General features: G+C 49.0%; 2 protein-coding genes across 5 annotated transcripts; one reads left to right on the top strand and one right to left on the bottom strand.

Annotated features, from left to right (window-relative positions):
• Positions 1 to 1,193: 1,193 nt before the first annotated feature.
• Positions 1,194 to 6,874, bottom strand: ABHD14B (abhydrolase domain containing 14B). 3 transcript variants are annotated; one of them, XM_051985565.1, is made up of 4 exons: positions 6,646 to 6,874; positions 5,119 to 5,465; positions 2,822 to 3,063; positions 1,194 to 2,124 (listed from the first exon to the last, which is right to left on the bottom strand). In XM_051985565.1, exons 2-4 carry the CDS (start codon positions 5,327 to 5,329, stop codon positions 1,945 to 1,947), a joined length of 633 nt encoding a protein of 210 aa, XP_051841525.1. In that variant the 5' UTR covers positions 5,330 to 5,465; positions 6,646 to 6,874; the 3' UTR covers positions 1,194 to 1,944. The 3 variants fall into 3 exon arrangements, with proteins under 3 accessions (XP_051841525.1, XP_051841534.1, XP_051841542.1); XM_051985574.1 differs by having other exon boundaries at positions 5,119 to 5,353; XM_051985582.1 differs by having other exon boundaries at positions 5,119 to 5,350.
• On the top strand, positions 5,473 to 18,323 carry ABHD14A (abhydrolase domain containing 14A). Of its 2 annotated transcripts, none has more exons than XM_051985543.1 (5): positions 5,473 to 5,957; positions 15,840 to 16,048; positions 16,736 to 16,851; positions 17,002 to 17,237; positions 17,917 to 18,323. In XM_051985543.1, exons 1-5 carry the CDS (start codon positions 5,736 to 5,738, stop codon positions 18,097 to 18,099), a joined length of 966 nt encoding a protein of 321 aa, XP_051841503.1. In that variant the 5' UTR covers positions 5,473 to 5,735; the 3' UTR covers positions 18,100 to 18,323. The 2 variants fall into 2 exon arrangements, with proteins under 2 accessions (XP_051841503.1, XP_051841511.1); XM_051985551.1 differs by lacking the exon at positions 5,473 to 5,957 and adding an exon at positions 12,331 to 12,482.
• The last annotated feature ends 968 nt before the right edge of the window (positions 18,324 to 19,291 follow it).

Genomic DNA, 19,291 nt, shown 5'->3' with positions numbered 1-19,291 from the left:
AAAAGGGAGAAGGGGCTGTTCCCCTTACTCCCCCGGGGGCTAATCGGGAGAAGTCTCATTGGCCTCAGTTTCTCTGACACCCCCTTTCTCACTATCAATATTAATAAATATTTAAAACGCCAACTTGGTACTGGGAGGGGCCTCCAGGCCAGGAAGGCCTGGGTCCAAACCCTGGTCCAGAGACTGCCGGGGAAATGACTTAAGTTTAAGGCCTTCCCCCCCAGACAATTCTAAGAATCAGACTGAGGGAGCGAGTAATGTTGTTACCTGCTGTTGGAAGGGAAGGGGAGAAAGGAACCGTCATTTCTATAGGACCCACACATACTGGGCTAAGCACTTTTTACAAATATTCTCATTTGATCCCAACAATAATCCTGCTGAGATAGGTGCTCCTCCTTGGTAGAAGTCTCTCTACCAAAGATATGCTCACTGGGAGCTTCCCAGATCCCACTTCCTTAAATTGTGATTCATGACCCCAAATGAGGCCTCATAACTGAATAAGGGAATCACCAAATTAAGATTTATTATCAATAAATATCTGATTTTATGCCATATATATATATATGGAGTCATGTAAAAAATTCATAGCCAAAAAGGGGTACAGCATGGAAAAAGTTTAAGAAGCCCTGTTCTAGATCAATAAAATGACTGGTTTGGTTTAAAAAAAAGCCTTCGAAGATTTTCAAATTGTTTTCCTTAAAACATCAGCAAAATAAGTAGCAAATGAATTATTATTCTTATTTTACAGATGATGAAATAGGATCAGCTGATCAGGTCACGGATGGGCCAGTAAGTCTGGGAGCCTGGAACCGGCTTTCTAACACTAAATCTGGTGTCCTCTGCACTGTACATTAGGACTCTCTGAATGAAGTGTGTCCCCACACAGAGGGTCCCCCACAGAGACAGAGCAGGAGGTAAGGGGGGCAAGTAACCCTTGGGTATATAGGGCTGCCCCACCCCATGAAGCAAATTCCCTTCAAGGTAAGCGGATCATCCTGGGTGCTCTGAGCTCCCTGCACCCAACTGAGCCTCTTGGGACCTTGAGGGGGTGGGATGGAACGCAAGTCCACACTCCATCTGCCCCGAAGGACAAAGGTCACAAGGCCATCTGCTGGACCGGAAAGGGGGGTAGAATAAGGAAGGGATCTGGTCAAAGTAACGACGTCTGAGCTGCCGAGACAAGGACAAGCAACGAGAGGATCTGATCTCTTTATTTTTCTGTTCCTCTCCCAAGCCCCATGATTCAAGGGCAGGAAAAGGCAGGCTCTGCGGGCATCAGGAACCGGTGTCAGACAGAAAGAGGAAGGAGAGCCCCTCAACAAGTGTTAACGCTAACCCCAGAGGCCAGAAAGCAGCAGAACAGAAAGGAGCACCCACTGCAGCGTACCTGAACTCCAGACCCTGCCCGGAACCCGGAGGGCCAAGACCTTCCCCCCAACCCAGGGAGCCCCTTTGCTCCTGGAGACCTCCGCCGGCAAGGTGCCCACGGAGGGGTGGCTCCCGGAGCAGATAGATGGGTGTGCGTCTGTAATCCTACATGTGCAGGTGTGAGCACAGACAGATGAAGGGGGAGGGGGTGTGAAGAAGCCTGGAAAAAAAGACCTAGGAAGGGCTGGAGGTGAAGGGGAGCAGAGGAAGCGCAAGGAGAGAAACGTGTCTAATCAATTACCCTCCATGGGTGAGATTCCTGGTTTCCCCTCATTATTTCTCCTGATTCTTCTCATCCACCTGAAGTTCTGGAAAGAGAGACAGACAGACAGACAGACAGACAGAGACCTGGCACGAGAGAGCCAGCTCCCTTTGAGCAGACAGGCAGGTGGAGAGCTGGACAGAGGTCTGTCAGACAGGCCGGCTGGAAAGAGAGGGAAGAAGGCAGGTAAAAGGGGCAGGAATGTGGCTATCAGTCCCCTTCCCTCCCCCAGTCAGTGGGTCCAGCTCAGGCCCTCAGGACAGCCCATTCAGGAAATCCAGCAGCCCGGAGTGCCATTCATCGGGCCTGTCCAGGTAGCAGGGATGTCCCGCGCCTTTCATCACCATCACCTGGTGGTTAGGCAGCTGCTGCAGGTGCTGGAGGCTTGACTCCCCCATGGGATCCTGGTCTCCATACACGATCAGGGTGGGGGTCTGGGAAGGGTGCAGGAAGCTATCAGAGACCTGTTCATGTCAGCCGCCCCTAATCCCTGCCCCTAACCTCATCTACCAGGAGGGCCTGCTCTCTCTTCTCAGTCTGTAGGTCAGCTGGATGAGAAAGCAGATGAGAACCGTGATGGCGGGGGCGAGGTCCAGGAGGCTTCCCCAAGGGAGAGGTCCCCCCTCAAAGGAACGATTGAGAGCAGACCCAGAGTGGCAGGCAGCCTCTAACTTGGGTCAGCCCTTCCCCTTTCGCGCAGGAGGGACATCCTTTTAAAAATGTCCAATTTACTTTCAATATTTATTTATTAAATGCTTATAGCATCCAGAGTAGTGGGCTCATACTACTACTAGCCCTGGAGAATAAATGGGGCAGGGGGAGGGAAAGGCTTTAAGGTAACTATCTAGATAGGTTATAAGGGCTTTCCCCCCTTCCTTTCTTTCTCTTTTTTGTTCTTTCCCTTTCTTTCTCTCTCTTTCTCCCTTTCTTCCAGTGGTAAAGAAGGAGAGTAAATAAATGCTCGTGAATTGAAAATGCTCTTTTTTAAGGAGTTTCACTAAGATGGAGTCATTTTGCTCCCTGAGCTTCCTGTCTAGCAGGGGAACATTCTCAGCAGCCTCAGGCCCTGCCTCGTGGGGGACCGCCCGTGCCCTGGCTTATGTCTCGTCTGCTTCCCTCAGACTCACATACCTTCACACGGCCATAGTCAGCTGGGCTGACTTTATCTGTGCAGATGGGGGCAACAGGCACATAGCCACAGAGCTGGGAGCCGGGGGCCGTGAGGAAGGGCAGCGAGTACATCCCACTGAGAGACGGGCTGACCACGACCGTGGAGCCCAGCTCCAGAGCCTCCAGCACGCTCTGCAGAAAGCTGCTGGGGGCCAGCTCCCCGATGGCTGTGGGGGCAGACGCTTCCTTGGAATGTCCTAGACCTGGAGGAAGGAAGGGAAGGAGAAGTAAGAAAGTGGGTACGTAAACGGAGGAGAACAAATAGTTCACCTACTCCAAGAAACCTTCCCAAATCATCACTCCCAACTTACTCTGATCAACTGATGTTTTGTGTTAGATAGGATTTAAAGCCAAGAGAATAAAGGTATCAGTGCTATGGTGGATATGGCAGTGAACTCAGAGTCACAAAGAACTGAGCTCAAATCCAACCTCTAAGGAGATGTTTTTGTTTTTGGACAAATCACACTCTCCTTCTGCCTCAGTTTCCTCATCTATAAAATGGGAACTCTCATCTGTAAAATGGTGATCCTCATTTTAAAATAGGAATAATAATAGCAACTGTCTCCCAGGGTTGATAAATTGAGTTACTGTTTGTAAAACTCCTCACAAACCTTAAAGTATGAAAATACTCACAATTACTCTTATTAGTCCAACCCCCTTCCCTTTACAGAGTGAAGTGTAGAAGTGTGTTGAACAAATATTTCTACTATATTTAACATATATTGGACTACTTGCCATCCAGGAGAGGGGGTGGGAGAAGGGGGGAAACTGGAACATAAGGTTTTGCAAGAGCTAATGTTGCAGAATTATCTATGCATATGTTTTGAAAAATAAAAAACTTTAATTAAAAAAAAGAAATGTGTTGGAGACAGCTAAGTTCAAATCCTGTTTGCAAAACTCACTAGCTGTATGTAAGTGGGCAAAGATTTGGCCTCCCTGGGCCTCATTGGTCTTTTATAAAATAGGAGATAATATCAATGGTGTTTGTCTCACTAGCTTCTTGTAAAACTTAAATAAGATTATTCAGTGCTTACCATAGACTGGAGAGGGCACACGCATTTATTAAGCACCTTCTATATTGTGCTAAGTTGGAAAAATAGGAAGAGGCTAAGGAATAAAGGACTTAAAGTGTCAGAAAGTTTATATTTGATGCTGGAGGCAACAGGCAGTCACTGGAACTCACTGGGCAGGGGAGGAGTGATCTGCTAGCTGACTGGAGAATGCATTAGAGTGGGGAGAGAAAGGAGCAAGGGACAAGAGACCAGAAGGCCCAGAAAGAGGCAGGATTGCGGTTATATGAGCGAAGGCAGGGGAGAGATGTTAGGCTGTTACTGAGGTTAGAGCCGGGAGACTGGGGGACAGGAGGGGAAGCCTGGAGGGGGGTGTTGGGTCACGGTCACAAAGCGCGAGCTGGCGCTGCTAGAAGCCACTCTTTATTTTGTCCTTGATTTGGTGAGCGAGCTGTGTGTGGGACACCCGGCTGGAGATGCATGGTGGTAGTCTAGCAGAGAATAAATAGATCTGGAAATAATTAGCACAGAGATGACTGCTTGGGTGTCTGTATGTGCAAATAACCATTAGGTTTTTTATGCAAGCAAACATACGGCCTTCTTACCTGGGGGTGATGGTGGAAAGGGGTGTCCCTGAGGGTCACACTGGGTTCCCACCCCCCCACTCTCCCCCGTGTCGCCAGCTTAGGACTCTACGCAAAGGCAGGGCAGGGCTTAGGCCAGAGACAGGGTGGAGATCCGGGGCCTCCCCATCTTTGGGGCCAGCCTGACAGGATGCCCACCGCAGATGCGTAGCGTGGAAAGAGCCCTGGGCTAGAAGTCGGAGAACCTGAATTCTGGTCCCAGCTCTGCTATTCTCTGCCTTGTAACCTGGCTAAGGGCTTCACCTCTCTGGGCCTGTTCAGATAAAGCAATTGCACTAAATTATTCCTGAGGTTCTGCCCAACTCTGACCTTCTGTAAAAAATGGTCCCCTGCTTTTTGGAGGGTCTAGAGGGACCCAGCAGCTGTACAGGCAGACTTAGCAGCATAAGGCAGCTCACAGCCCCTCCTACACCGCTCAGGAGGCTTTGAAACCCTGCCTTGAACAGTTCCAATTTTCATAACAACTACCATTGACTGAATGAAGGTATTTCATCCCCAGGGCTATAATCCCTCCTTCTGACACCATTTGAATTCAGCTCCGCAGGCCCCTCCCACACTTTCCCACGAAGGCGGATGCCCAGGGACCTGAGCCCACGCCCCGTACCTGGCAGATCGATGCCCACCGCCCGGTAGCCCGCCTGGGCCACTTGGTCCAGCGTGCCCAGCTTGAGCCAAGTCTCGGAGGAGAAGCGGATGCCGTGGAGCAGGAGCACAGAGAGGCGCGGAGCCTGCCCGCTGGCAGGCCGGGCCTCCCGGAAGAAGAGTTTCTGCCCCTGCACGGAGATGGTGCCCTCACTCTGCCGGACACCGGCCATGGTTCACCGCCAGTCCGGGGCCTGCTGGGGTACCGGTGGATGAGGGCCCGGAGAGCGGAGCAGAAGGGACAGCCGGCCCAAGGGCGGGGAGGGGGCCGGAACCGCGGGACAGACCAGGAGCGGGGAGCTGAAGGCCCTGCCAACGTCCGATACACACATGAAGGAGAAGAGAAAGGCACAAGCACTCATTAAGTACTTTCTAATGCCGGGTGCTGGGCAAGCATCTCACAACTGTTACCTCATATGAAGGGGGGGGGAGGGGAGGTGCTAGCATTATTATTATTTCCCAGTTGAGGAGCCTGAGGCTGTCGCCGGTGAGTGACTGGCCCAGGGTCACACGACTATCAGGTCAGGCCCTTCTGACTCGGCCCCTGCGGCCACGTGGCCGTGCTCCAAACCAAACCAGATGCGAGGCCCTCAGTGTCTCCGGGACAAGCTAAGGCCTCTGTTCCACGGCCCTGCGTGGGGCTGTGGCTCCCAGCGAGCTCCGGAGCCTTCATACACCAAGGGCCGCAGTGTCCTGCAGAGGTGTCTGACCAATGCTGACGGAGAGCCCCTCACATGCAGAGGGACAGGCCCTGCGCAGACCAAGGCTGTGAAGCCAGCCTCTGGCCCTGCTAGAACACAGGTACGTGGGCTCTACAGTCCTATTCTGGGACAAATCATGGCTGCTGATCCTGCTTGTCCCAAGCTGGGCTGGCAGGTGGCCAAGGACACAACAGATAACTCCTCCCTCCCAGGAATCACGTTCCGGCCTAGACTTCAGCCTGGGGCCCACCTTGGGAAGGAAGGGGAGCAAAGAAGGCAGTGGGGGATGGGGAGAGGGGCTCCCAGGAAGACAAAGAGAGCTGCAGGGGCCAAGAAAGGATCAACTAGGGGGGTGGGGGGCAGGGTGTAATGGGGGCGAGAAGACAGAGGCCACCGAATGGAGGGACTTGGTATGGGAGGGAAGGGGAGGAGAGCAGGGTATGTGAAAGGAGGGAGACAAAGGTTCCAGCAGACTGGAGGGCCAGATATTGGAAAAGAGAGGGGAAAGGACTGGGGTGCAGCCAGGTGGGGAGACGGCACCGGACTGGGGGAGCAAGTATTGGAGAGCGGGGAAAGAGCTGACGCGTAGTGGGGGAGGGGGGAGAAGGGACCCATCGGACTAGGGGGCCAGGTATTGGAGGAAAGGGCGAAGGGCGAGAATATGGTGGGGATGAGAACGGAGACCAAGGGGGCTGGGGAAGAAAGGAGTAAGATGAGACCAGGGATTTCAGGGAGGCAGCAGATAGTTAGGCCCGGTTGACAGATGGGGGCAAGAGTCGGGGCGATACCTGGTGGGTTCAGAGGGCTCAGTGCAGGCCGGTATGGGCCAGGGCCAGGGCCAGGGCGAGTGTACAGGAGGGCGGGCGCGGGGGCTGAACTGGGCGGGGAAGAGAAGGGGAAAGGGCAGGGGCAGGGGCCCGCCCCAGTGAATGGCTGCCGGCCCGGGCCCCACGCGGGAGCCCTCTGGTGGCTGCACCCCGAGCTAGCAGGGACGGGAGGAGGCGGAACCCGTGCATGGCTCCTTCCCAGCCCAGCTCCGGGGCCTCCCCCAGCTCTCCCTCCAATCTGGGAAGGCTGCCCAAAGGAGGTGGGGCCGACACTGCCCTCTCCAACGGAGGCTGGCCTTAAACTCGTGGGGACCCGCCCTCCCAACCCCGCCTCGAGCAGGGCCCCGCCCTTTCGCCCCCTTCCTCGCTCCTTCGCCGGGGTCCAGGCCTCATCCTTCCCGGAGGCCGGGGCCTGGGGACCCCGAGGGGAAGGAGCCAGGCCCACGGCCCCGCCGGGCAGGAAAACTTTGCAGCCAGTTCTACAACTCCGTTTTTGAGGGCCCGGTGACGCGGCGCCGTGCGGCGCCCTCATTGGCTGCTCCTTGCCCCGCCCTCCAAGAGAAATTAGCGTCCGCAGCGGAGACTGCCCGGCTTCTGCTAGGCTCTTGGGGCGGGGCGGGGCCCGGTGAGTGCGAGTGTCGGTGGGAAGGGGTGCCTGGGGGCCGCTCGGGGGCTTCTGGGAAGGCCTGGCCCCGTGTAGCACTCTGGCTTGGCCCTGGGTGGTTGAGACGTGGGTGTTTCCGCGTGTGTCTGCGCATAGGCGTGCAAACGTGCGTGAAGGGGGGGAGCATTTATAGGGGCTACTGATCGTGTATCCGGGGATTGATTACTCTGTGCGTGCGAACTCCTGTGAGCTTTAGATTTTGTTTCCCGGTGCCTTTATGAGGCATTCTGGGCGTAGGCGAAGGCATTGTGTTGGGGTGCAACGATTGTTCTGGGGCTCCTGGGCCTCGCGAGGGAGGCCCTCAGCTTTGGACGTGCTAAGCGGGAGGAGGCTTAGGGTCCCAGAGAGAAAGTTGGAGGGGCCTGAAAGGCCCAACTGCCTCAGTTAAAACTTAGATGGATGGATGGATGGATGGATACATACATAGAACGCCACAGTCTGCCCGCAGCTAGCACCCCTAGTGGCTAGGGCACTGGCGCTGGAGTCCAGCCTTCACTACACTGGGCAAACATCTGCAAAATGAGCCTAGGGGCAGCTAGGGGGCGCAGTGGCTGGAGCCCCAGCCCTGATGTCAGGAGGACCCGAGTTCAAATGTGACCTCAGACACTTAACACTTCTGGCTGTGTGACCCTGGGCAAGTCATTTAACCCCAAATACCTCAGCAAATAAATAAATAAATAAGTAAAATAAAATGAGCCTAATGGTAGCATCCAGCTTCCAACGCGGTGGCCGCCATAGTTATAAAGTTCTTTATGCCATATAAATGCTACCAGTTATTATTGAGCGCTGTATAGGCTATCAGGAGATGCCCTGTTTTCCAGAGCCAAGGCCCAGCAAGCAGACTCTGCCCTGAGTTTGACATAACAACAATCCTTTGCGGTCACCCTCTGGATGATCTCAGCCACAGCAAAATCTCGCGATTGTTTCTGGTCACGGAGCCCCGCTATGAATCAAACTTTTCCCGTTATTTCTGTGATCCTTAATTGTCAGGGCTACAGCTCACTTGGAAGCCGCAGGTCTAAAGCGGGAAGACTTTCCCGCGCTAAAGTAGTCCCCTCCCACTAGGGGCGGGGCTCGGGCACGTGCGTCTGCTTTGAAGCTGGCTCCCTCACTTTGAAATTTAGCTTGAGTTTGCTCCGACTCTCCTGTCTCTGGCCTGCTCGGCTAGTTCTGGGCGCCCACAGGTTGGGCCGGTGCTGTGATAACAGACTTCTTTGTAGAAGGAGGATGTGATTTTCACTAAGCTCTCAGTTTAGATGCCTGATCCAGCTGTTTTCAGCAGTATCCAACTCACCTTGATTCCACTGGGGTTTGTTTTTTCTTGGCGAAGGTGCTGGAGTGCTTTGCCATTTCCTTCTCCAGTTCATTTTTCAGTTTAAGTGACGTGCCCAGGGTGTTAGTATCTGAGGCCAAATTTGAATTCAGTTTTTCCTGACTCCAGGACTGTGCTCTCTCCCCAGCAGTAGGCATTATTCTCCTGATTTTGCACATTTCCCTGCATTAGTTATTGCAGTTTTTTCCATCTTGCTTCTACTTCTTCATATTCCTAGTTTCTTATCCCAAAATAATGTTCTGTTAAATTCACAAACCCAATTTGGTCATTTCCCAGCAAGTGAGCACCCATTGTGTTTCCAATTTTTTATTATAATAATGATGATAATAAATAACAAAATAAATAATAACATAGAGCTTACTAGCTTATTTATTTATTTAGTATTTTCACTGGTTACATTTATTTATTTTTTTGCTGAAGCAGTTGGAATTAAGAGACTTGCCCAGGGTCACACAGCTAGGAAATGCTATGTGTCTGAGGCCAGATTTGAATTCAGGGCCTCCTGACTTCAGGGCTGGTGCTCTATCCACTGTACCACCTAGCTGTCCCCCCTCCCTCCCATTACATTTAAAACATTTTTTGTTTTTGAAACTTCTGAGTTCTAGTTTCTTTCCCTTCTCCAACTCCCAGCCCCCATTAAGAAACCATATGTGAAGTTATATAAAACATTTCCATAAAAATCATGTTGTTAAAAAAACATAGATTGTCCACTCTAATTAAAAAAATCCTCAAGAAAAATAAAGTTAACTACTGGGCTTATACCCCAAAGAGATACAAGAAAGGAAAGGGACCTGTATGTGCCAAAATGTCTGTCGCAGCCCTGTTTGTAGTGGCTAGAAACTGGAAAATGAATGGATGCCCATCAATTGGAGAATGGCTGGGTAAATTGTGGTATATGAATGTTATGGAATATTATTGTTCTGTAAGAAATGACCAGCAAGATGAATATAGAGAGGCTTGGAGAGACCTACATGGACTGATGCTGAGTGAAATGAGCAGAACCAGGAGATCATTATATACCTCAACAATGATACTGTTTGAGAATGTTTTCTGATGGAAGTGGATCTCTTTGACAAAGAGACTTAACTGAGTTTCAATTGATAAATGATGGACAGAAGCAGCTACACCCAAAGAAAAAACACTGGGAAATGAATGTGAACTATTTGCATTTTTGTTTTTCTTCCCGGGTTATTTTTACCTTCTGAATTCAATTCTCCCTGTGCAACAAGAGAACTGTTCGGTTCTGCACACATATATTGTATCTAGGATATACTGCAACATATTCAACATGTAAAGGACTTCTTGCCATCTGGGGGAGAGGGTGGAGGGAGGGAGGAGAAAAATCGGAACAGAAGTGAGTGCAAGGGATAATGCTGTAAAAAATTACCCACACATGGGTTCTGTCAATAAAAAGTTATTAAAAAAAAAAAAGAAAAAGAAAAAGAAAGTTAAAAGAGAGGAAGAGTATACTTCAGTCTGTATTCAGACACAACCAGTTCCTTCTCTGGATATAGATGGGATTTTTCATCCTAGGTCCTTCAGAGTAGTCATGGATCATGATGTTTCTGAGAAGAGCAAAGTCATGTACAGTTTGTCATCCCAGAACATTGCTTTTACTTTTCACACAGTACATTTCATTTTGCTTGAGTTCATTGAGGACTTTCCAGGTTTTTTTTTTTTTTTTTTCCTGAGAGCATCCTGATAGAGCTTACTAGGTACCAAAAATTATGCTTAAGGACTTTACATTTATTATTATAATGAGCCTTATAACAACCTTAGGAGATGGGTGCTATTATTATTATCCCCATTTTATAGATGAGGAAGCTGAGAAAAACAGCGGTGAAGTGGCTTGTCCAAGGTCACAGTGAATATCTGAGGGACAAATTGAACCCAGTTATCCCCACTTCAGGCCCGGTGCACCATCCATTGCTGCTGCCTGGATCTAACTGCTGACTGGAGGAGAGAGTAATGCTGATGACTTTGCACAGGACCTCACTTAGATCCAATTCACATGCAAGTCCAGATATACCCTTATGATGATGTCATCTGTCCTCTTCGAGAACAACCACAAAAAGTGCTGCTATGAATATCTCGGTATTATATATGGAACCTTTCTGGTTTTTTACCTCCTTAGGGTAAAGGGAATGAACTTTTCCCATATAACCCCAGTTTGTTTTCCACAATGTATGAACCAATTCACCAGTTGTTCCACCAATGTTGTATTAGTGTGCCTGTCTTCCCATAGTCTCCCATAGATGGAGACATCTTTAATCATTATTGCCACTTTGATGGATATGAGGTAAAAATTGCATTCTCTTATTAAAAATTATTTGGAGATTTTTCCATATTGTAGTTTATAGTTTTCCCTCCCAAATGGCAAAGTGTTCATTCATATCTTTGAATGTTTACCTGTCAGAGAATGGCTTTGAATGTCCTTTTATTTTTCATCAGAGTAATTTAATGCAAAGATTTTTCTCCTGCCCAACTATTTCTCTTATTTTAGTTTCATTGATTTTACTTTAAAATGTTATGTAGCTGAAAATGTCTATTTTATCTTTTATGACCCCCCGGTCCCTTCTTTGGTTAAGAATCCCAATTCTAAATCCCTTTTCCCAGGGCATAGTTGTGAAAGGCATCAACTTTTCTCTCCTGATTTTTCCTTATGATGTGACCAATTACATTTAGGCCGTGTAGCACTTTGAACTCATTATGTTATACTGTGGTAGGTGTCAGATGGCCTTCCAGTTTGCCCAGCAATTCTGGATGAGTAGAAGCTATAAACAGGTTAGACTAAAGAAATCTCTGTATTGGTGGAGAAAGTTTTCCTATAGTTCTGAGGAGGCCATCAGCCTGCTCAGCAAACATCTGTGGCTTCCTGTTACCTTCAGGATCATGTATAAAGCTCTCTGCATTTCCAAGTCTTCTTATCCTTGATTTTTCTTGACACTCACAACAATTCAGGTACACTGTTCTATGGGATCTGGCATCTCCAGTCTCTTTAACTTTACCCAGTTGTTCCTCCCTTGTCTGCAGTGCTCCCTGTCCCTTCCCCCACTCCCTTCTTCTTCTCCCTCCTCCCCTTTTCCTTCCTCCCCTACTTTTCGGTCTCCCTGCCCCAGCTTCCTTCAATCTCACCCTCTGCTGGAGGCCTTTCCCCTTTCTCCACCCTCTCTTTCCCACCAATGATTTATTTCCCTTCCACCTAATCCATATTAATCTTGTGTGTACCTGGTTATCTCACATGTAGTCTCCCATGGGCTCCTGAGAGGCTTAGGGCTTTTCTTGCCTTTTTCTGGCTATCCTCAGCCCTTAGTAATTGGCAAGGAGTAAATAAGTAAGGTGATCCAGGGATGTACCGATTATTAGAGCAGTTAGGGGATGCAATGAATAGAGTTCTGGGCCTGGAGTCAGGAAGATAAGAATGAGTCCAAATCTAGCCCCACACACTCCTATTTGGGGCACTCTGGACAAATCATTTAAGCTCTGTCTGCCTCAGTTTCTCCATCTGTAAAATGGGGGTGGCACAGTGAATAGAAAGGCAGACTTAGAGTCAGGAAAACTGATCTTCCTTAGTTCAAATCTGGCCTCAGATACTTACTAGTTGTGTGATTCTGGATAACTTCACCTTCTTTGTCTCAGTTTCCTCATCTGTAAAATAAACTGGAAGAGAAAATGGCAAATGGCTTCACTCTCTCTGCCAAGAAAACTCCAAATGGAGTCACAAAGAGTCAGCTGTGACTGAAGTGACCGAACAGTAAAATGAACGTGATAATAGCACCTACCGGACAGAATTGTTGGGAGGTAATAATAATGAGATAATGAAAATAATGAGATAACATTTGCAAAGGGCTTGGCACAAAGCCTGGCACATTGTAAGCATAATATAAGTATTAACTATTGTTATTATTATTACTATGTACATGTAAAGGAAGGACAGTTCTGTGCTGTAGTGCATAGAACCAGGGTCTGGAGTTCAAATCCAAACCCAAGAAACTTACTAATTATATATCCCTCAGTTTCCTAATCTGTAAAATGATCTGGAGAAGGAAATGGCAAACCATACCAGTATCCTTGCCAAGAAAACCCCAGATGGTTTCACAAAGAATCAGACCCAACTGAAATGACAATTCAGACCCAAAGGAAACAACAAAATGTGTAAAGGGCAGTGTGTTATAGGTGGCAGAAACTGTGTTCTATGCCAGGGATGTTGGGTAACAAAATGCCAAGCTAATCGCCTGTACCCCCAAAGCCTGGGAACCATTCTCAAGAGTGTAGGAGGGTTGTTCCAGAAATGACAGGCAGGGCCAAATTCAGGTTGTGGTAAACACAAGGTTTTAGCCAGATTAAGAGTTTTTGGGATTAATAGGCTAGGGGTGGATGAGGGTAGAGTCAGGGTGGGGTGGGCTAGGGAAGGAAGGAATTAGGGAAGGTTAGAATCTTTCCACCTACTCTAGATTCTATGCCAGAGGGAATATCTCTTATCCAGGAACATCTGGGCCAAGTAATCCAGTTGCCTCCAGGGAAGTTAAGTGACTTTTCTAATTTCATACAGCTAGCAAGTAACAGCTGGAATTCAGTCCCAAATTATTGGACTGAAAATCCAATGTTCTTTCTCCATAGCTGAGTGATAGAGTGGAGAGACTGGTGGAATTGGAATCATGAAGAACTGAGTTCAACTTCTGCCTCAAATGATTACTTCTCTCAACCTCAGAATATAAAATGGAGACAATAACAGTGTCTACCTCACAGTGTAGCTGTGAGGAGCAAATGAAATTATATGTGTAAAGCATTTTGCAAATCTTAAAGCATCATCATTATTATTATCCCAATTTTATAAATATATAGGAGCCTTAGAGTATAGGACTGGAAGGAACTATAGATTAATTCAGCTGTTTTAATCTACAAAAAAAGGAAACTGAGTCCCAGAAAGGGAGGAAGGAGCTTACCAAGACCACACAAGTGGCAAGTGGTATATAGCCAAGATTTTTGTCCTAAATCCTCCTAAAATAGCATTTTATTTCTTTCCAATTATATGTAAAGACAATTTTTAACATTTACTTTTATAAGATTTTGATTTTCAGTTTTTGACACTTGAGCCAATGACTTTGGAGAGGGCACTTTTAATTGAATGATGACATCAAAAGGCATTGCTGAGAGTTTAAAAAAGAGGCAAAGCATTTAGTGTAGATGGCTTTCTCAAGGAATTTAACCACAAAGAGGAAAAGAGATAAAGGATGATAGCTAGCAGAAGTGGCAAGATCAAGAGTGAGTTTATTAAGGTTTGGGAAGACATGGATAAGTTTGTAAGTAGCAAGAAGGAGACAACAGATAGGAAAAGATTGAAGTTAATCTAGAGAGTGGGGGTGATGGAAGAGAGAAGAAGAAAGGATACATAACAGAAGGATTGACTTTGGCAAGGAGAAAGGCCACTTCTTTATCACATACCTGAGTAAAGGAGGAAATAATGAAGGTAAATGTCTTAATGATGTGAGAAAAAGTGGAGCCGGAAAGTGAGATTCCCAGCAAATGTTTTTATTTTATTTTTTTCAGGGAAGTGTGAGTCCAGATTGTCAATTTAGAGGATTAGGGGAGGGGGATGATATGCAGTGCTTGAAGAGAGACAGGAAAGTATGGAAAAAACTATGTGGAGAGTGAGAACATCCTGAGGATATATAGATAGCTATGTGGATTCTGCAATACATTTGAATGGAGTGAAATTCCAAGGACAAGAGATTATCTAGGGAAGGTGGTAGAGGGAGATTCTGGCTTTAGGAACATTTCAACTTCCCTACGTTCATGATTGGTAGATATGAGAGAAAGTATAGTCAGTACTGGAAAGCATGTTAAGGAAAGTTTTCATTAGGAGGGAAACAGGTCTCAGTGAGAGTCAGAAGATGGAAGAAGGGTCAAAGAAAGGAAGAGGTTTGAAATGAAAGGAAATATATTCATTCTGAAGCAGGCATTCCAGAAGACACACTGGATGGGGTGGGCAGAGCTGAACTGAGCACCATGAAGCAGGGTGGAAGAAGATAATAGCAGAGATGCAGCAAGTTAGGGGTAAGGAACAAGGCAAGGAACAGGGAGTTCAGAATTCCTGGGATGGATAATATAGTCTAACCTGAACCATATTAACACTGTCAGAGTCTGTTCTGGGTTTGGAATACCGACAGAGAAGTCAAGTTCAAGCAGAAGAATTCTCTAGCTCAGGGTTGGTTTTGTGGTTCTTCTTTACCAATTTTCCCTTTTATCAAATATTCCTTTGCTGAAGGGCGGCAGGGATTTCTCTCTCTTCCATCCTGATTTCCAGAAGGGGCAACATAGGGCAGGGTACCTCCACAGTTCTGTGGACTGGCAGTCACCTGGACTGACACCATTCCCAGGGTTTGGGTAGAGACCAGGCCTGGTGCTGTAAGCTGGGTCCTCCCACAACTTGGGATGAAAAGGACTTTCTGTGATTTGGACCAGTGAACTCAAGGGACACTCTATGTAGTGATATGAAGTCCATGGGGGGAGGGCACATTTTGGGTTCAATAGCCATAGTACTTGTAGTTCAGGGACTGGGGCAGGGAAATGGTCTGTCTAAGAGATATGTAAGGGATGAGAATCCTGTGGAGATGTACATAAGAGACATACATCTGTGCCTGCAGAGAATAGTCTGTGAGAAAGGGATCCTTGTGTGCCTGAGAAGGGGATGGAGAATCAGGGGGCTGAGCACCTGAGATAGCAATGTTCTTCCCAGGATTCTCAGCAAGTGGTCTCGCAGCCATCGCTGGCTCCGAGCAGCTACAGGTTACTCTGTTGGCAAGTAGAGTCGGGGGACCTGTGTTCATTAGGATGCTCAGTGTGTGTGGTGGGGGGAGGGGGATGCGAGTACCTTTAGTGTGCACTCTTGAGAACCAGAAATCCAGCTCTACTTGAACCCATTCACACTCCAAGCCTGGGAGAATGAGGGAGCAGCCCAGAGCCCCAGCTGGGAGTTCCTGGCCCCAGTGCTAGCTGGGCCACCCTAAAACTAACCTTGATCTGACTACCCTTGGGGGATGGGCTAGAACCCTTTCTCTCGCCAGAGGTTCCAGTGGGGTCAGTTAGATGTAGAGTCCGTTGAGAAGTGTGTGTGGGAAGTCCCTCCCTGACTCTCAGCCCTCCTGTTCCCTGCAGGGCATGCAGGGTGCCCCAAAACTGCCCAAGGGGGTCCTGCTGGCCCTGGGCTTGCTCCTGACTATCCTGCTCTACCTGGGACTGCCTAGTCTCCCCCAGCCCCTCATCTGGACCCGGGACAGAGACAATGTCACCATCCTGGCTGGTGTCACACACAGCAACTCCTCGCTTTTCTACAGGGAGGTGCAGCCGCTTCGCAGGCCACACAGGTGCGTGTCCTTTCTGCTCAGCCCAGCCACCAGCCTCCATCATGGTCCCGGCCCCAGGGCCGCGCTCCCTCCCTGCTCTCCCTGGTGGCCTCCATACCCTCACAGCTGGGGCTGAATCCTAGCTTTGCCTTGAACTCCCTGGATGACCTTTAAAGAAAAGCCCCGGCTTTAGAGTCAAGGGACCTGGGTCCGAATGCCAGCTCTTCACCTTAGGGCCTGGGTGACCCTGACCAAATGCTGTGCCCTCTCTGAGTGGAGATTTTTCTCATCTGAAAAGTGGTCCCCTCCCGCTCTGGCTCCTGAGACACGAGGAAGTCCATTACTTCTCTCAGCATCAGTTTTCCCTTTTGTGAAATGGGGATCGGAGTTGTGGCACTGTCCACCTCACGGAATCAGATGAGAAAATGTGAGCTAAGGCAGCGCGCCCTGGACTATCAGAGAGGGGGGAGAGGAGGAGGAAGGTTGGAGCTCCCAGGGAGAGGTAGGGAGAGGGAGGGAAGGGGGCCTCCAAACTAAGTGGAAATCCTCAGAAGCTCTACGGAGCTCTAGACAAAGGCCTGCCCAGGAGTCTCTGCACGAGCAGAGCTTTCTCACCCCGCTCAGGGTGGGGGGCACCTGGCTGAGTTGGTCTGAGGCTGGGGAGCCCAGGGTGAGGAAGGGGGCATCATGCACCTTGACTTTCCACAGGATCGAGGTGGTGTTACTACATGGGAAGGCCTTCACTTCACACATCTGGCAGCAGCTGGGGACACTGGAGATATTGTCCCGAAGGGGCTACCGGGCCATTGCGCTAGATCTCCCTGGTGAGAGCCAGGATCCCAGGGAGGGATCTTCAAGGGCTAAGAGAAGGGTTGGAAATGAGGGGGAAATTTCAAAAACCTTTGAGAAGCCTCCAAATCCGTGTTTTCTGTGTCTCTCTCCCTCCTCTCCTTGTCCCACATTCTATGTCCCAGGCTTTGGGAACTCGTTCCCCTTACCTGCAGCCCGCACAGAGGCTGGACGGGCAGATCTCCTGCATCGAGTCCTGCAGGACCTGAAGGTAAAAAACCTGGTGCTGGTCAGTCCCTCGTTGAGCGGCCTTTACTCTCTGCCCTTCCTGATGCGAGCTCACCAGCAGCTGTGTGGATTTGTCCCCATTGCTCCCACCTTCACTGAGAATTACACATACAAGCAGTTCTCAGCCATCAAGGTATGTCTGATGAGTGGGTGCATGGACTGGGGGGGGGAGCATGATGAGTTTGATGGGAGCCCCTGCTCAGAGGGGCAGGTACAGCTTCTAGAAGAGACCTCAGGGACCATCGAATTCAACCCTTTTGTTTTTAAAGTGAGAAAACATGCCCAGAGAGGGCTAGTAAGTATCAGAGACTGGATTTGCACCCAGTCCTCGGATTCTGAAGCCACATTTTCCTGCAGCCTCCTTTTGAGACCCTGTCTTCAGGGGGCCTTAGGCTGAGGAGACATGGGAAAAGAATGAAAGCGGTGAAGTTGGAGGATGTAGGTTAAAGTTGTGGCCGTGCTGCTTCCTACCAAACCACTGAACCTCTAGAGCTCATAGTTTCCATGCTGTGGTCTCCCTTCTAAGAAGGGGGAGACATTGTCCCATCCTCAGGGAGCCCTCCAGAACAGGGGGGAAGCGGGCTGGAGAACCTCCACCAAGCACTAAGGGAGCATATATGCTACTCTGTACAGAGCATCCTGTTCATGAATTGATTGGTACATTATTCTGGGAGGGCTTCCCATTGGATACAGGAGGGCAGGGACCTGGAGCCCGGGAGGCTGAAGGATAGGGCTCCAGTCTGGGGGACAGGGGAGAAGATGGCTTTCTGGCTGACCTGGGGGTCCTCCCTCCCTGCCATCCCCTTCTACAGACACCTACACTTATTGTATATGGAGCTCTAGACAAAGGCCTGGCCCAGGAGTCTCTGCACAAGCTGCAGTACCTCCCCAACCACTCGACGGTGAGGTTGCAGGACGCTGGCCACGCTTGTTACCTCCACCAGCCCCATGACTTCCATGATGCCCTGCTCACCTTCCTGGACAAGCTGTCATGAAGTCTGCGTCTCTGACCACTGGCCTTTCTCTGGGTGGAGCAGGATGGGCCCCGGATGCCAAGAGACTGGGGGAGGGTTGAGAGGACCTTTGCAAGACAATGCCTTCCTGCTCCCCGGTACCACAGAGGGAGATGAGGCAGGTGCGGCTGGGATCGCATGGTTGCCCTCTTGGGGCCTTGCCAACCCCCACTCACTTGGACTTTAATAAATGAACTTTGTCTGCTTCCAGGGTATACTTCCTGTTTGGAGGTGGGGAGGGCATGAGGTGAGTGGGAGGACCATGAAGGAAGGATGGACTCTGGGACAGTTTTCCCCACTCCCATACAGCATCTGAAGTTGTTTGGGGTTCTGAGGATGGGGGTGATGAGCTAAGGCAGCGCGCCCTGGACTCAAGAACCAGGAGAACTGAGTCCTGGTCCCAGAGACCTCTGCCCTTAACCGGCTGTGTCCTTTCCTGGCTGGTTTCTTAATCTATAAAATGAGGAGGTGGGAATCACAGAATCCTGAAGTGGATAAATGTGGTGTTCTCTTCTTTTGTACAATATGATCGTTCTCTCTGGGAGAGCAGGTTTCTTGGGGAGGTTTTTGGAGGCAGCCTTAGTTTCAGTTCAAAGTAATAATCACTTCAAATACAGCCAGGAGTTAAAATTCAGTCCTTTATTGTGTCCTTCAAAGTCTTGAGCTTCAGCTCCCTCCGAATATCTCCAGCCAACACAAAGGTGGAATATGGAATGAATCTGTCTCCGCCTCCGAGAGTGGGTTTCTGTGTTCTCTGTCCCTGAGAGCTTCTTGCTTATATACTGTACACTGAGTACACACCAATCATTATATCACTGGGAAACCATTATTTGTTGTAGGATTAAATCAATACTAAACTAGATTTAACTATTGTCTCCTCAATTCCACTCAGTACCTTATTTCAAGTTCTGGCCCATAACATCTCCTTGTAGGATCAGATCAATCATATTGAACCATGCTAAATTAGATAATTATTGTCTCTATCAATTCTAATGACTTAACACTTTGTAAGGATTCTAACAGGTAGACCGCCCAGCAGCTGCCTAGAATAACTCAAACCCTCTTATCAACATAACTGAGAAGGCTTTATTTAGACTATGCTTTGAGAAAAGGTCTTCTAAAGAAACCCCAGGGTTGCCTTAGAATAATAGCTGGCTGTGTGAGGTTGGCAAAG

The sequence above is a fragment of the Antechinus flavipes genome, chromosome 1, assembly GCF_016432865.1.
Source record: "Antechinus flavipes isolate AdamAnt ecotype Samford, QLD, Australia chromosome 1, AdamAnt_v2, whole genome shotgun sequence".
Lineage (NCBI taxonomy): Eukaryota > Metazoa > Chordata > Mammalia > Dasyuromorphia > Dasyuridae > Antechinus > Antechinus flavipes.
This window is presented reverse-complemented; position numbering and strand designations above follow the sequence as displayed.